Source organism: Pseudonaja textilis, chromosome 3 (genome assembly GCF_049901715.1).
Source record: "Pseudonaja textilis isolate UNSWEBS1 chromosome 3, rPseTex1.2, whole genome shotgun sequence".
NCBI lineage: Eukaryota > Metazoa > Chordata > Lepidosauria > Squamata > Elapidae > Pseudonaja > Pseudonaja textilis.
The window spans coordinates 82227734-82246310 of NC_141992.1; the positions used below are offsets into that span (position 1 = coordinate 82227734).

Sequence of the window (18577 nt, forward strand, 5' to 3'; positions counted from 1 at the left end):
GTCAGAACATGCTGAATACCACCTCCTTTTGCTTTCAGATATAAAGATCTCTTTGTCAACCCTTAAGAGAAAAAGACACTATTTCTGACAAGAATCAGACACATTTATTTGCTTATCCCAGTTCTGGTGGCTACTTATATTTTCAATTAACATCTTCTATTCTAATTGATTCGTGTCTACTACTAAGTAGCATCAGGTCTGGTATGTAACTGCTGTGGGAAACCACTGAGGAATGCCAGAGTTACAGGCTGAATTGAAAAGTTTTAAAAAATCATTCAGAAAAGATAATCACCTGCTACATTTTTAATATTACAAAGTAATCTGTATCTAGAAGAGGAACTGTTGAAATTGCTGGCTGATTTCCATGCTGGGGTAAAAGTTATGTTGGCACATGTTTTATCTTCCAAAGAAGGCTTGGTCAATAATGTCATATCAGAACAGTGTATTTTCACAATCTGTTGCTGTATCTCAGTAACTAGTGCATGAACTCCCAGTGATTATCTCTTGGTATAATAGTCATTACTTACTGATTAGAGTTTTATAGTTTCCCAAGGCATTAAATGAAAAGAAAACTAAATAAAGAGCAACCAGACGTGAAAAAGCACTGACAAAAATTATTTTCTTACTTTTGATTTGAACTTCAAATTCCTTTCCATCAGTCATAGAACTGCCCAAAATTCAATACACACTACAATTGTTTTCTATATGGGGAAAATATGCATGCCCCATGGTAATAACAGAATCAAAGAAATACTTTATGACTTTTTGTCCAAAAAAATATCAAATTATGACTTTTGCAACCAAAACAACAACTCCTATATATTCAGAATTTACAAAATGTTACGGTCTCAAAATGTTCTAACCTCAAAAGACTTGATTATGTCCGTCATTTAAACTTGGGACTGCTTGAAATAGAAGTTTTCTGCTAGTATATATTATTATATAAAAGTAAAAAGTTGAGCCTTAAGTTACTACCATATTCTACTGCACCAAAAGAATTCAGAAATCAAAGCCTTTTTTTCTTTTTCCCTCTGCCCTGAACTTTTTTCTCTTTCCCTTTTCATCCTTATTTTTCCATTATCTTTATTTTTCTTTGTGTGTTTTGTATTTTATATTTTGATAAACCAGTACAATTTGCAAATGTAAAGAAATGGGAGTTTTCCACAAATGTTGAACACTACAGTATTTATGTCTTGTTTACAACATGCACTTTCAGGTTTATGAAATACGATATTAAAGACAAGAGCGGGCATTATAAATCCCACGTAGTGTGTTTTAAGGGATATATATAAAATGACATTTTACAGAAGCATGAAGTAATAAATAGATTATAAACAAGTATAAAGGAGCTGTGGTGGCACAGTGGTGAGAATGTAGTATTACAGGGATTTGATCCTGATTGGCTCAAGGTTGACTCAGTCTTCCATTGTTGGGGGCAATATGCTGATTCTGTAAACCATTGAGAGAGGCCTGTAAAGCACTGTGAAGTGGTATATACATCTAAGTGCTGATCCTATAAATGGCATCAAAAGGCTCTTTCAGGCAGTCCTGCCTAAAATCATGTTATCTACCAATTATTCAGGTGGCGAAAAAGTATGCGCCAACATAAAACATACCGCTCTTACTATTGTCCCCTGTTTTACTGCCGCAAAAGGCCAGCGTTGTCTTCATAGCTATTTCTAAGCATGACTAAACATGCTTCAGGAAAGAAGATAAACCTGAATTTAAAAATATAGTCCAGCTGACAGATTGCAGTTATGGAAGTAGGATACAGAGCGAAGTGGGAGGGAACTTACCTAAAACTTCTGATCAATGCAATCCCTCCACTACATATATGACCTGTTCACTGAAAGAGCAGGAGGAAGCAGGTAATAATTAGAATAAGTGAGTTCCATCTTATACAAGTCCTGAAAGTTGTGAATATCTAAGGAACCCAGCAAGATCCAAAAGAGGCAAACAACACGTGGATGGAGGTGGTAGGCAGTCAAGAAACACTGAATGTGGGTGGTGGCCCATATTTCTCACATAATTTGTAACAACATAATGAAGCATCTTTAATTGCTATCTTTATTTCAGAATGAACCCTTTAATTCAGAACAAAGGTATACCTATGACCAGGTAAGAATTTCAGCTTCATAGTAAATTTAAATTGGTAAATAGTTTCTAGAATTAGGGCTTTTAAGAGCCTAATTGGATTACTGTGTTAAAGTGCTATTCATCAGTTCTTGAACCAACAGAAAAGTGTGGCTTTGATTGCCTTAATAACAACACCAGCAATTACTAAGGAAATGATTGATAGGCTTTCCCAATTTATTTCCTGTACCTGCAAAGCCTTGCCTTCTGCTTGTTTAGGAGAATGATCAGAAATCCTTCCACTAATGTGGGCAAGGTTGAGTGAGGACAAGCAAGTGCTTGAAATGCCATGTTTAGGTGGTATCATTGTCTGGGTGGGTTGAGCCTGGAAAAATTAGAAGAAAGAGACCTGAGTCCCTTATCAAAATCCTATTTAGGGAATGCTCCACACCCAAGGCTGCAGAATGCAGACGTCTGTTATCACATAAGGGTGGGGGAAAGAAGGAGTGTTCAAATATAATGGTTTGATATAAATATGGCTTGCTTCCTAGGTCCTGCAGTAGCTGAACTTCTTTGTTATCTGACCTTCTTTGAATCTACAATTAAAGCCACCTATCTATCTGACCTTGTCCTTGATTCCTTGCTGCTAGCTCCAGAGAGCAGGTTTGAGCTCCTAGAAAGAGACTTATTTCTGTGCACGACGTGAAGCTCTGATGGCAAAACAAGTTATTCCTATTCCCAGTCCCATAGAAGAAGAGAATTCTTTTAAGACTCCAAGATTAAAACCATGGCTATCAACCTTCTTACAAATTAACTGATGGTTATATCGGTTGCCGACCTTTTATTCCAATATCAGAATTATGGGTTGACTCAGATTGAACAAGCGGAACTGTTGCTATTGGCCTTTTGTGTGCCTCTACCAAAGATCCAGCAATTGTAGAAACAAGTTAAAAAAAACTGACACACAACAAAAGGAATCTTGGCAAATATTCTGCCTTTCTTGTTCTGTATGATTTGTACACCTCTCTAACACTTAAGGATTTTTTCCCCACAAATTGCTCTCAAGATTTATAATTGGAAGGTGAATCAAAATGGGTAACTCCTCTTCTCTAACAAGGAAACCATTCCACATGAAAGTATGTTGCTGATCTCCAGTCAGGTTGCCAGTTGGAATAAAAGAGGCTTAAATGGCTAATTAGAAGCAGTACTATCAGGTAAAAGAGAGGATTACAAAGACTTTGTCTATATTAATCCAACTATGCTTGGGGATTGATGGGAGGCCTGAGGAACTGTGGCAGAGAATGGATGGGTCACCACTATTATCTCTTGTTCTATCCTTCTCTGTCCACTAATTGGACACTTTGGATGTTGAAGCCCTGGAGTTGGGTTGTACGGTGCTCACATTGACCACTTTACATGGCAATATCCTTCTCAGATCCTCAACTCTCCCTTCCAAAACATCAACAACATCATGAGCTCTGTTAACTATTAGAGATAATAACCCAATTCCTTTCATCTGGAATTCTTCTGGATTTCACTTCTTATTCCCTGGTTTCTGGTGGCCTCAATTTACAACAGATGTGAAAGTTGATATTTTTATCGTTGTATGAAGCTTCATACTACCTAGACAGCAGAACTGCTGCACTCTCCCCATAACTACAAGGATTAATGAACACAGTTTGCTTTGGACTTTATTACTCATTACCACATGTTATTTGCTTGGATGCCATTCTAATACTACTGGACCTTTTCTCTAAAATGGCTCTTTTCATCCCTTTTTGTTGCCTTCCATACATTCCTGAGAACCACAGATTGACTGATCATTTTATTCTGGACAGAGGGCACTCAATTCACAGAACATTTTCAATGGCATTGTATCGACAATTGATTTAATGTTCCACTTGTCATCCACAATCTGACAGAGGAATGGAAAGAACAACACTTTCTTTGCTGCATAAATGACCAACTCAAAACCTGGCCTGAGGTTTAGCTGTGGTTCAGTTAATTCATGCCTCTACTCAAATGTCTTAATTTCAGGCTGTTTATGATACTGCTTGCACCTGCTGCTTGATACTTCTTGACTTCCTCTCATTCCATTTTTACCATAAACTGCAAGATATGCTGTGACTCTTCAAGGATCCTGCAAATGCCCTGCTACCCGTACCAAAAGGAAGACCATTCTATTGCTGTAAGATACAACTGGCTTCCTCCTAGGTTCCAGTCTTCAATGCAACTGTCTAAGAAGTTGTGTGCCAAGTTTATTGGACTGTCTGTGGAACTTACATAGATCAGTACCATTAACTTTTGTGTGCAGCTTCCATCTACACTAAAAGTACATTTGGTCTTTTGCCAATCCTTCCTGGGTCAATAATCCCCCTTTTGCTCTTTGTGCACTTCAGCTCCATCCTTTCTCTGTAAAGGAAACTGACCTGGGAAAAGGAGGAAAGCAAATGTATCAGTAACAAGAGGAACACAGAAACTACCACCCCAACCTTTTAACGGGGGTGGGGGGGGGGCAATTCTGGATGAGGGAGAAATGATGACAAAGATACTGAGAACTTCTCCAATGTTTGCCAGGAAGTACCCCAGGCAAGAGAAAGGAAGGGCAGATAAATGTGATAAATGAATAATAATAACAGATGTCCCTTAAGGTGGGGAAATTTTGTCTGCTCTACATGATAAATAGGGAGGGAGGGAGGAAACAGGGAAGTAAAATTAGCCTATCCCGCATGAGAGTAAGAAAGAAATAGCAATGTCCAGATCCCAGGGAGAAAAATAATACTGTGGGGACTGAAGTTGACAGGGCCAGAAGCAATGTGCAGGTGTTTTACACATCTAAGACTGAGAAATTGCCACATAAGTGTGTAAAGAAGAGACATGATATTTAAGCACTGGCTTTGTTACAAATATATTTTGATTTTTAGACCCTCTGTAATTGATCTTTGTTGTTAAAGCTATTCTGGTGTCTTCAATAAAAGCAATTTATCTATTCACACTTGTCCTTGATTCTTTGTTACTAACTCCAGAATACAGGTTTGCGTTCTCGGGAGATTCATTTCTGAATTATGGTGGAGCCCTGGCAGAGCTTTGATCTTGCTTAATGATGCAAGAGAATGGAAACAGGCAGCAAGACAGCAAGTCCTTGTAGAAAGGAGTACCCAGAATAGCTTGTGAATGGCCATTAAAGAGGAATATAGCAGGGAAAGGGAAATGATGCTTTCCAACCACATTCAAGTACGGAAAGTATGGTTATATAAAATCCCTTGTTGGAAAAACTGTGGAAAAATATATTGTGCCCTGTGCTGGAAAACCAGCAAAAACCTATTGGAAAAACCTAGTTCTTCGTAGCTTAAATCTATCTTGTATGGAGTAGAAAGTAGAGTTAAGACCTTTAAACAGAGGTCTTTCAGAAGAGCACTAAACCAATGATTGAAAGCAAGTCTAGCACTCTTTCAAAAGAGCATTAACCCCATGTTTATAAAGAGCCCACATTAGATCTGAGAAGCCCTTCAGAAAGCACTGGTCAGTGTTTGAGCCTTTGCTTCTGCCAGGTGTCTGGGCTTTCCAACAATCTGGCCAAAATGGCAATAAAATGGTTCCCAACAAACAGAATAACCTAGAATGGCCAACTGGAGTTGGTCAAAATAGTGTCCCTCAACTGCAGCAATTTACACCCTCAGTGAATCATGCCAGATTGTGCCCATGGGCAAAAAAATTTGGGGAGAAGAGGTACTTTTTATTTTGAAACTGGTATGGCTAAAGATGGTGTTTAGCTGCCTTTACTGGGTTCAGATGAAGATACAGTTGAAAGGATGTGGAATAATAAAAAAAATATGGGGCATGTTTATACAGTGGTTAGAGAGGATGGAGGATGAGCCCTTTGGGACTCTAATCTGCTGTTGTAGTGAAGATCTTCTGAACCGAAGGGTGGGAAACTGGACTATTTATTCCATTTGAGATCCTTCCTCTTTCCATCTTAAGATGGTACCTATTTACCTGTGGCTAAAACTGCTTAACACAACAGATTGCCATTCACAACTCTTTGGAGTGTAAAAAGTCCTTGGAAAGGAAGGGAGGAAAGAAGGAAGCAGAAGAAGCTCCAATGACTATTGTTTGCCAGGTCCAGCTGTTGAACATACTTTGCTGTTCCTTCTTTGCTCTTGAATAGGGAAATGTTGTGGGAGAGAAAGTAAAGATTTAATAAAAGCAACAACCACACTTTCCGAACCTCCCCCCAAAACTAAAATAGAATGGACGTACCAGGAAGCCAAAAAAGGAGTTTTGTATGAACCAACAGAGATTGGTTGTTCCCTCTTCCCTACAATTCTGATATTATGGTATAATATAGGCATCAACACACTTCCCATCAGGTCAAAGAAAGGGAAAGAATCAAACTCATATATAAATGTATATCATATACTCTTTTTTAGTGGAAGGTATCCTCTTTCTGTGAGGTAGAGAGTATGATTATTTTCTTTCAGATGCCCTTACTTGTACTGAAGTAATTTATATTGACCTTTTACAGGATAAAAACTTTTCGGATGATAGAAACAATCATCCACAGGTAAGGATTTCCTTTTCTTTACTTTTGACAGGATGATGATCCCTTACAAATTCTGTTATCAGTGGTGATTTGCAACCATTTGATAATTAGATAAATAATGCAACCATTTTATAGTTAGATAAAACCAGGTTGCAATATTTGAAGTTTTTAAAGTTGTAATTCAGGGCATGCCCTTTTCAATTTGGTAACAATACATTTTAACAGATATATCCAGGTTTCACACATATATTGTTAGTTTAGGCATTATAGATTAAATACTGATATTTTGAAAATGAGATTTTGAAAAAAAAATAACATTGGGCTTAAAATATTCTGGAATCCATGGATAAATATAGATGTAGCATTCAAAAAGCAGTGAAAGTGATCTGGAAGAGCTCTTGCAATTGCATTCAGTGCACATATATATATATGCTTCTCTATGCCTAAACTCATAAAAGAAGCATTTTAGATTTTAAAAAGTTGCAGCTTTATTTTTAAGAAGTTCTCCACAATTTTATGTAATCCTACATTGAAAAGATGATTTATTATCTCCTTATAGGATGGATCATGTATGGCAAATGCATACAATCTGGTTAAAGTATTTCTGGATTTTAATCATTAACTTATACAGGTAGTCCTTTCATTTAGTGACTGTTCAAAGTTATAACAGCACTAAAAAAAAGTGACTTACAACTGGTCCTCTCACTTATGACTGTTGCAGCATTCCTACAGTCCTGTGATCAAAATTTGGGCACTTAACAATCAGCCTGTATTTATGACAGTTGCAAAGTCAACAGGGAACCTAGATTTGCTGAGTGACCGCATGATTCATTTAACAAATGCAGTGATTTGCTTAACAATCATAGCAAAAAAAAGTTTGTAAAATAGGACGTGACTTAGCAATGGAAATTCTGGTCCCAACTGTGTCCTAAATCAAGGACTATCTGTATAACTTGAGAATGAACAGGAATTTTTATGCTTGTTTCTAGTCCTTCTTTCAAAAGATCAGCCTATTTATTCAATTGTCTTTGGGCTCACTCTGGGTCTTTCAGGGCAATCTTTTATTGTGATTTTTTCCTATTGCATTCGTAAAATTTTATTTGAATCCTAGACAGTTCTGTCTTTCCTGTGTAATTCTGCCATGCTTTCCCAATTTTTCTTCATGATTTTTAAGTAGAAAAAAAAAACCCAGCACTGTTGCATAAAGAAATAAGAAACATCTCCACAATATCTTTTATTTGATATCACTGATCATCTCCCTTAAGAGCTTAATGCAGAGAATTTCTGTCTCAAATACTTGATAATGTATATTTGGCATTGGAAGAGATTTAACCATGAGGTTACAGTTGATTTTTTTTATGCTACCCTTCAATTTAGGGGAACTGGGTGCAACAGATTTTGGTTACCATTGTATTTACATTTTATGTCATTTATATAATGATGTCATTACCCAAATGACAAGATCGGTGCAAGTAATATAATTTGGATTGGGCACATAACAATGTTATTGCAAATGACATTCTTTCCAATTTAATAGACAATCAGAAATAATGGACACCCACTCCCTGCAATTAGTCCCTGAGAGAAGATTTCATTGTATGTGGAAATTCAAGCGTTATATTTGAATGTATTGACAAAAGAATCAAGCTTCAAGCTTTCTCTAAAAAACTTTTACAGCTGTGCAGTGCTAATTCCTCCCTAAAGTTCTGATTAGTCCCCTCAATTTCTTTCTCTCTTTTTTTTAAGCAACAGTGAATTATTTTGAATGCAGTTTTATCTGCAGTTGTCATTATTTGGTTCCTCACCTTTGAGAGAAATAGTATTTTTGCCAGCTCTTGAATTTTATTTTATTTTTTCCTCATGGCCGTCTAACATTTTGAAAAAATTTTATCAATAAAAAAAACTTTTATCAATAAATAAAGGTAGAAAAACATTTTTGTTTATGGGGGCTGCATTTTTTTCCTATTGACATCTAGATTTTGCGAGGCTTGAAGTGATATTTCCAGAGAGCACAAGTCTCTAGTTTGCTCATTTCTAAGGGTGGAATTGGATATTAAAAGCAAAAGAATACAATGAATAAAGAAGAGGTGAAAAGCATCTTTTCTAATCCTTATTTTAATAAAACCATGAAAGTCGGCAATACTGAAAATGTATTCCTGAATATTGACAATAGCACCTTGGAAAAAGATTCTGAAGGCCATAAAAATTAGATTGCAGATCCTTTGTATAAAACTTAATTGCTGAAGCAGCCTGCCAATTGCAGACTTCAAAGCACAATTTTAGGTCTGTTGTAGTTATAATTAGAGGTTTCCTTCTATAGAAGGAGTAATTTCTTGTGTTTTTCATAGTTTCTAGTTCAATCAAGCTAGCACTAGAGAAAAACAGTTGATGGACTATTGTAATAATCAGGTCCTACTATTATCTTCTATTTCCTATTAAATTCCTGCAAGTTGAAATAACTTGTTCAACCTGGTTTAATTCCAGTCCCTAAATTGGCATAGGTTAGATTAACATGAAATAACATTTAAGAACAGATATTTTATAATAAAACATTACACAGTGTTTGATTTCTTACAGCAAAGGTGAAACTAATTGTTTGCATTTTTACAGATTCATTGTGTGTGTCCTAATACACAGGTAATCTATTTACCTTTCATGCTGCTCCTTACTGTCTCAATAGCATTGTCGCAATTGATGACAAAATGTCTTTTGTCATGTGCTCACTTTTGCCTACCAGATGTTAAGTTCTTGCTTTATTGTTTTTAACGAGATCCCTTTGCAAGCCAATGTACATGCAAGCAAGCAAACAATAAATTTTGAATGGATATCTAACCCACTATATAACACACCTATAAAAATCAGCTTTGCTCTTTAGAAGATGACTTGGGAGTCATCAGCTACAGTCACATGCTACAGTTTTATATTAATTTTGTTTGCAAAAGACACTCAATTAATATGTATATTTTTGTTCTTACTATTCTTGAAGTTTTTTGCTACCCAATTGTAAATCTGAGAAGGTAGACCTGGATCCTTTAATAATCTCTCGTCTGAACAATGTCTGACAAGATGCAGCTAGCACTAGCAGAAACTAAGTCACCCAAATCCATTGTGAGTGGTGAACTCAAATCTTAGAAATGACCCTGTCCCATCCAAGTTACTTTAAGAATAATCCAACTTAATGTGGCATTTTCACATCCAAAGTGATATGTACAAAAGTAAAGTTGTATTTTCTCATGAGAACAATCAACCAATGGAACAGCTTGCCCTCAGAAGTTGTGGGAGCTTCATCACTGGAGGCTTTCAAGAAGAGATTAGACTGCTATCTGTCAGAAATGGTGTAGAGTCTGCTGCTTAGGTGGGGGTTGGACTAGATTCCAACTCTTCCAACTCTGATTATCTGTAACCTCTATAGTTTATCATGAGGAAAAAACAGTGATGGCTATATATTTATTGTTTTTAAAGCAGATTTTAAAACAAATTAAACAAAAAAAAGTTTTTAAAGCATAAAATTTTCAAAGAAAGCTTACAAAAGAGTAAAGCAAGACAAGTAGCATACTGTATAGATTGCAAGATGAGTGGCATATAAATTTTATAAATAAATAAATAAAATGTCATTTTTACGATCCTGTAGTCCCTATTTGGGGTAGAGTCAGGGCAACTGGATGGGCCTGAGATGCCCTTCCTGATACCTATCAGGAGTTCACAGTAGATATTTTTTTTATTTGTGCCCTAGGTGAGAAACTATCTGCCCTTACCTAGGATGGAACTCTCAACCTTCCAAATGGGAGGCAAGCATCTTCACCACTAGGCCACTATACTGCTCTAAATAAATAAATACTCCTTTGGATTCGCTTGCAATTTTGGGGGTGCAGAATATTAAGAAATCAAATAACCCTTAATTGCTGGCAGATAGAGGCCACTGTGGTTAGTAGCACCCTAATAATCTTGAAAAAGCTAAACAGGATTGGACAAAATGAAGCACTTTTGGATGGTTGTCAAGGAAAAATCTAATTGACTCTTGATGAATGTATCTTTTCTTTTATGTATACTGAGAGTATTTGCACCAAGACAAATTCCTTGTGTGTCCAACCACACTTGGCCAATAAAGAATTCTATTCTATTCTATTCTATTCTATTCTATTCTATTCTATTCTATTCTATTCTATTCTAACTATCCACATGTAGTCCATCTTGAGAGAGATTTTACTTTTACCTAGGTTGAGGAGGCCTTGTGCAAAAGATAGAAAAAGTTGATATTCCTTCTGAATGAAAGGAGATTGAACTGCTAGCATAAGATAAAAGAAATTGCCACACACAGAGAGATGGGAGAATAATTGGCAAATAATGGCTGCTGCATGAGCAACATTATGTAAACAGCATGTTTCAGTTCAGTCTCATGCTGATTAAATCTTAGGGGCCTAAATTCTGCTTGCTAACACAGCCATGCAGACATATCACTACTAGATTTGGGTAAAACTAATCTGATAATAATACTATACAGCAGTATTAAAATGATATGCTTCCCATCTCACCCAAGGTGAAATCTAGGTGGCTTACAAACATTGATTAAAATACATCATAAAACAATACAGATTTTAAATTTAAAATGCTATTAAAATAAAAGATTGATACCTAAATTCTGATTCTTTGTAGAACTTATCTACACATCCAATAACTAACTAGGAGATCGGTTAAAATTTTTATGCATGTTTGTAGTGATGTTAAGGTGACTTTTTTGGTGAATATATCTGAATTAGTCAAGCATATATTCCAGATGGATAGAGTTTAATGTACTAGATAATTCCCATTTTCCCCCTCTTTTACACCAAAGTAGCACTCTTTTGGCAATAAAAGAAAGGAAAGGAGACAGATGATGAATTAAGGAGCAATTAATCATGAACTCTCTAGCTTTACTGAATAGGAAGTAATGAAACTAGACTCTTCTTTGCTAAATAAAAACTACCAGTATCAATGGCACCCTATAGAAGGCAGTAGTTATGGGTTGTTGCTTTTATTCAGTGCTGTGGGAAACCTTTGTTTGTTTGTTTGAAACCACTTCCTACTATTGCTTTAAAATCTATACAGCAGGAGAATTCAAGTTTGTGTGCAAACAGAATTAGTATATATGAGGTATATGTATATAGAATGTTTTGAGACTTGGAGAAGCAAATAAGCCCTACTAAGAGAGTAAGTATATATTATATGTTAATGTTCTATAGATTGTATAGAAAGAACTTCATAATCATTTCTGTTCTTAGGTTTAAAAAAACATAGCGAAAATAGTTTAAAATAGAGATTCTTATGGAACAAATGTTAAAGATATCTAAAATGTTTTAAGACGGCATATTATTTTAACAACTTCCTGAAGGAATTATTATTTTCTTCAGAATGAACAAGTTGGAACAGATGGAGGCAGCAACCAATCTGAACAGGTAAAATATTACATATAGGTAATCCCTGACTTGTGACTTATAAGTCATTGCAGTTGTTAAGTGGGTCACCAAGTGACTGGACCCTATTTTATGACATTTTCTGCAGTGATCACCAAGAGAATTTCTTGTGTGTCCAACCATTCTTGGCCAATAAAGAATTCTATTCTATTCTATTCACTATGGTCATTGAGTGAACACACTGGTTGTTAAGAAAATCCATTTTATCCAATTTCATAATGCTGATTTCGCCAACCTTGGATCCCTGCTGTCTGGATGTATTGGTAGTGGAAGACAGAAGAGGAAAAAAAAATAATTAAAAAATTGCCAAGTCCCAAGCTGGAAGAGGCTCAGGGTGGCCACACTCTAGAAGCCCTCCAGATATAAGTATCTATTAGGATAAAAAATATAGCTTTAATTTGGCAAGATTCTGTCCTTTTGGTGTAGGCAAATAAAGAATTGGACTCAACTGGATTTTGCTCTGCTGTCTTTGGGCCTGAGCCTGACACTATGTGATATATATCATGGTAATATAGAGATGTCAAAATCAGCCTAAAATAATATCACTTACTTTGTAGCCTCCAGAAATTATCTTGCTGTAGTCTATTACAAAAGGGCTCAAGGTACCTGCCTATTTTAAAATTGTATGATTTGTCATATTGCTAGCAGATCAGTTTCTGAAGAGTAACAATCTTGACAACCTCTAGGTGGCAGCAAAGTGATATAGAAACTCTGTTTCCATCTAGTGGACCAATGGGTTTATTTAGCCAAGGTAGAGTAGCCCTAATAAAGGCAAAGTTTATAACCTGCAGGCCTAATTTTCTTCATTTTCAATATAAATGATAAGATATCCTTAAAAACCAACAATTTTCTATCTCTCACCACATTCTACAGATTTTATTTTTATTTATAATTTAAATAAAAATACAAAACTCCATTTTACATTTCTTTCTGGTCTAAGAAAGCTGACATGAGAAATCTATAAAAGTTTGCTAGGCAAATATAATATTTCAGCAATGAGACATTTTAAAATAATAACTGGGTTTTCTTCCATAGGGTGGATATGGTGAATCATATGACGGCAACCAATATGGACAGGTAAAATATAACTTGTATCCTCTATGGTTATAGATAGTAAAAATAAAATAAGTGTTAGACTTATTCAGTTGCTTTAATTCAGCTACATGAATTTATTTAATAAATAAAATATTTGCTTCAAAGTTTTTATTTTGTCTGTTGTATGTCTTTCCCAGATAAATAACAACTGAAAGAATAAATACAAAAATATTTATAATAAATAAATAAGTAAAATAAAAAACCTCCCTAAACTACTTTAATCTGAAAGTTTAACAGACAACCACAGGATTCTACTACTCTGCAGTTTTGTGCTTCAAGCTTTACCCCTTTTGGAAATAAATAGAGGTTTGTTACAACTCTTTTCTCCAAAACCAAAGAAGGCTTGAAACATCTGATCAAAAGGATTAAAACAGACAGTGAGAAATTTGGCCTCTTCTGAATATCAAAAACACTGAGGTCATAACCACTGAGAGGAACAGAAATGTCAAAATAACACTTGATGGTAAAAAGATCAAATGTGCATAAGAATCTACTTTCCTCGAATTACAGATTGTTCAGTGCTGTCCAGATATAGTGTTGAATCACATTGGGTCTCAAAGCAATGACAAGCATGAATAGGATATGAGAAAGAAAAGACAACAACCTTGCAAATAAATGCAAATTAGTCCACACTATTATGGTTCCCATAGCTACGTACAGTGGCAAAAGTTGGACTGTGAAAAAATTAGACTGGAGGAAAATTGACCTCTCTCTCTCTTAGTTCAACTTACCTCATAGGACTGTTGTGGGGAAAATAGGAGGAAGGAGTATTAGGAATATCCGTTACTTTGTTTGTGCTGTGGTGTTGGAGATGCCCCCTGCATGTTCCTTGGACAGCAAAAGTAACAAACAAGAAGGCAGAGAGAGACACACTTTTGTCTAATTAAGGCACCAGACTAGAAACCAGGAGACTGTGAGTTCTAGTTCTGCCTTAGTCATGAAAGCTGGCTGGGTGTCTTTGGACCAGTCACACTCTCTCACTTCAACTCACCTCATAGGACTGTTGTAAGGAAAACAGGAGGAAAGGAGTATTCAGTAAATTCATTGCCTTGAATTATTGATAGGATATAAATAAATAAATGAGAGTAGGATATAAATAAATAAATTAGAATGAATACTGGACTGTAGAAAACCAAACATATCACTGGAAGTCAGTCTTAAAATTCCACTTTAGTTATTTCGGCCACATCACGCAATATAAAGTCTACTGGAAAAGGCAGTTATGCTTTGTAGTTGTAGATGATAAGAGGAAATGAGACTTCAAAAATAACTTTCAAATGGATTACATGTGGCCAGACACTATTAAAGCTGAGACCAATGAGAGCATAAAACCAGTGAAAGAAGATCTATAAGTATGGAAAACGTTGCCAAGAATCAGGTGCAACTGAACGGACGTCATCATTGTCTTCTTCTTCTTCTTCTTCTTCTTCTTCTTCTTCTTCTTCTTCTTCTTCTTCTTCTTCTTCTTCTTCTTCTTCTTCTTCTTCTTCTTCTTCTTCTTCTTCTTCTTCTTCTTCTTCTTCTTCTTCTTCTTCTTCTTCTTCTTCTTCTTCTTCTTCATTATCACAAGTAGAGTAGATAGCATATGGGTAGGTCAAGAGAACATTTAAAAATCTATGTAAAAATCTTTTAAAATTGCTTAAATATATCAAAAATAATATATCATAAAAAATAAACTCAATCCTTATTTCCGATCCTAAGCATAAAGAATGTCTTAATGCAGATATAGTAAGGAAGTAGTGGAATTTTAACAATAATGATTTATTACTGTTTTCTGTTTAGAATGGACAATATGTGGGCAGCCATCAGTTTGGACAGGTAAAACTCATTCTGCTTATTTCTGCTCTGAAATATATTGTGTCTGCTTCAAAAGATATACACACAAATATCTATCCATTGTATAACTTTAAAATATATTAAGAAATCTTGACATACATATAAATAGCAATAGTCCTTAGGCTTATATACTGCTTCATAGGGCTTTACAGCCCTCTCTAAATGGGTTGCAGAATCAGCACATTGCCCCCAACAATCTGGGTCCTCATTTTACTGACCTCAGAAGGATGGAAGGCTGAGTTAACCTTGAGCCGGTGAAGATCAAACTTCAGGCTGTGGACAGAGTTAGCCTGAAATACTGCATTCTAACCTCTGTGCCAGCAGTGGTTCATATTAATTTTTAAAATAGATATTGTGGTAATGATCCAAATGGACAGGTGTATGATGTAGAAAATACACCATATATACTTATGTATACATTCATACACAGATAAATCAACCCCTGATTTTTAATCAAAATACCGGGTATGTTTAAAAAAGTATTGCAGTATAGGCAGCCTTCGACTTGCACCTATTTGTTTAGTGACTGTTACAACATCATTGAAAAGCGACTTAGGACCAGTGGTGCGATTCAAAAACTTTTACTACCAGTTCTGTGGGCGTGGCTTGGTGTGCATGGTGTGGCTTGGTGGGTATGATATGTGGTGTGGTGGGTGTGGCAGGAAAAGGTTACTGCAACATCTTATTCCCTCCCCACTCCACTAATCTGCTTTCCAGCTCCGTTCTCCTGTGCAGGGCAACAAAAGAAGACCCAGTCGATCAGCTGAGGAGGCAGAGAATAGATGGGGGCGGGGCCAGTCAGAGGTGGTATTTGCCGGTTCTCTGAACTACTCAAAATTTCCGCTACTGGTTCTCCAGAACTGGTGAGAACCCACTAAATACCACCTCTTCTTAGGATTGTTTTAAACTTACAACCGTTGCAGTATCCCCATGGCCAAATGGTCAGAATTCAGATGTTTGGCATCTGGCATGTTTTTATGACAATTACAGTGTCCCGGGGTCATGTGATCACTTTTTGTGACCTTCTGACGAGCAAAGCCAATAGAGAAGCCAGATTCCCTTAACAGCCATGTTACTAACTTTACAACTGCCGTGATTCACAACTGTGGCAAGAAAGGTCATAAAATGAGGCAAAGCTCACTTAGCAACAAGAAAATTGGGCTCTACTCTGGTTATAAGTACAAGGATTACTTGTAATATGCTCATGAATAATGAGTATCCATCAGTGAATAAGATAAACCCAGTTTAAACTCAGTATTTTTGCATCTAAAATTCTTAGTTGAGTATATATAGTATGCATTAATATACATGGAGATATAAACATTGATAACTGGGCAGGTTTATATTCAGAAATATAGAAAACAGTTTTCTCCTCATTAATGTGAAAACTTTTCTGTAAAGAATGGAGCGATGAGCAGTGGAGACCAAACCAGTTCTCTCCACCGCTCTGCTGTTGTGCCCGCCCGCCCAGGCTCCCATATTCATTTTTATCTGCTGAATTTGAAGCGCAGCTACTTTGCGCAGCACAGAATAGTGCCGTGTGGCAGCTGCTGAGGTGACCGGGATGGTGCAGGCTTGCAGGAGGCAAGTTAGAACGCCTCTGTGCCTGCGCAAACTCCTCTGCGCCTGCGCAAAGTGTGCATTTGGCGTGTGCGTGCACGCAAAGTGTGTGCATATGCACAAAGCCTACCCACCAAGCCACGCCCACTGAACCAGTGGCAACAATATTTGAATCCCACCACTGGATCACATGACCATGATATTCTTCGTTTTTTGCCAGTTTCTGCCATTTACTTCTGGTTTCCAGCAAAACACACCCAATTTGTGTAATAGATTTGTTTAACGACCATTTCATTCATTTAACGATGGGCTCAATTAAAGTCATATGTAACGGACAACCTGTATTTGAGAGGTAGACAAAATTAAATGAAATATTATTTCGGCTTCTGAATGCAGCAAATATTGTTTTAAGTTCTCAAGATTATTACGGGATTTCTAATTAATTCTCATTTTCTTACAGGGAGGATCATATAGTGGCAGTAGCAGCCAGGTAAAAATGGCTGTATGATGTAGTGCATGCGTATAATATTTGCTATGTTTATTTATCATACACTTGTAGAAATGAAATAAAATGAACAAATAGTTTAGTTCTGCTCCTGAATATTCTACATAATATTTTATGTAGATAATTGTAGCAAAAATGGTGTAGTAGCAGAACTAAGCTATTTATACATTTTATTTCATTTTTACAAATGTATGATAAATAACCATAGCAATTTTATAATATTTAACCCCTTAATTAATAGATGACTGTTAAATTATCATATGGAAAAGAAAGTAAACATTTTCAGCTTATTTCTACTACAGAATATAGCAAGGAGCTATATGCTTAATTAAAATAATTATTTGGTAATCAATAATATTTTTACCAAGAAGACCAAAAGGTTCTAGGAGCAACCAATATGACATCTGAGAACTATTGTATAATATAGTATAGGTATATAATATTTACTGGGGTTATCCATAGTACAGTTGTCATCAGGGGTAGGATTCAACATTTTTAACAACCGGTTCTGTGGGCGTGGCTTAGGTGGTGGGCGTGGCTTGGTAGTCATGTGACTGGGTGGACATGGCTTAGTGGTCATGTTATTGGCTGGGTGTGGCCAACTCAATATCACTCACATCGAGGCACGTCTGGCCTCTCATGACTGTGGGTATGCTGCAACAGTCATAAGTGTGAAAAATGGTCAGAAGGCACCTTTTTCAGTGCCATTGTAACTTTGAATGGTCACTCCACATAAGCAAAGTACCAGCAAAGGAGGGGAAAAAAACTCCAGAGAAGTTCCTGAGACAGGAAGTCTAGTCCTGCCAAGAATGTAATAAGGGTTAATGGAGAGGCAGTTTCTGTAAGCAACACCAGAACGTTTCCTTCCTGCCTTCCTTACAGGATTAGGCCGGTAATTTCTTCTAACAACCGGTTCTCCGAACTGCTTAGAATGTTAATAACCGGTTCTAGCGAATAGGTGCGAACTGGTAGAATCCCACCCCTGGTTGTCATATAGAACGCAAAGTTTTTCAATTTACTTCAGGTTCTGAATATTGTGCTGTATTAAGGTGGCTGCAGGTAGTCCCCAAGATATGACCCTAATGGACTCTGCCTATTAGGATCATAAAATGAATTGGATTCATTTTTACAATGTTTTTTTACCACATTCATTAAGTGAATCAATTGGGTCATTAAAAGAATGAAGCTTGGCCTTGCTTTGGTTCATTAAATGATCTCTGCCATCGTTCAATGAACCAAGAGGCTTCAGAATTTGCAGGACTCCCAGGTGGGGCCTCTGAGGACTCCAGTGACTCCAGGCAGAAACTGAGGTGGGAGGATAAATTTGCAGGAATCCACGTGGAACTAGAGCACGAATGTCAAACTCGCCAAGTCACATTGTCATCATGTGATGTTTCGTGATGTTTTTCCCCTTCACGGAGCTGGAGTGGGCATGGCCTACGTGTGACACATCTGGCCCATGGGTCACCAGTTTGACACCCCTGCTCTAAAGGGAACCGCTGCCAGCTGCTCATC

The 18577-nt window shown here is 36.6% G+C and overlaps 1 protein-coding gene across 18 annotated transcripts in view; it reads left to right on the forward strand.

Annotated features, from left to right (window-relative positions):
* Positions 1-18577, forward strand: part of LOC113435977 (uncharacterized) — an 84183-nt gene that overhangs the window by 46286 nt on the left and 19320 nt on the right. For 17 of the 18 annotated variants that reach the window (XM_087930227.1, XM_087930231.1, XM_087930229.1 and 14 more), the window contains 7 exons: positions 2077-2118; positions 6599-6637; positions 9227-9253; positions 12004-12048; positions 13102-13143; positions 14944-14979; positions 17018-17047. In XM_087930227.1, coding sequence (XP_087786353.1) covers positions 2077-2118; positions 6599-6637; positions 9227-9253; positions 12004-12048; positions 13102-13143; positions 14944-14979; positions 17018-17047 — 261 coding nt within the window. The remainder of the gene's footprint in view (positions 1-2076; positions 2119-6598; positions 6638-9226; positions 9254-12003; positions 12049-13101; positions 13144-14943; positions 14980-17017; positions 17048-18577) is intronic. The other variant, XM_087930240.1, reaches the window with a different exon arrangement.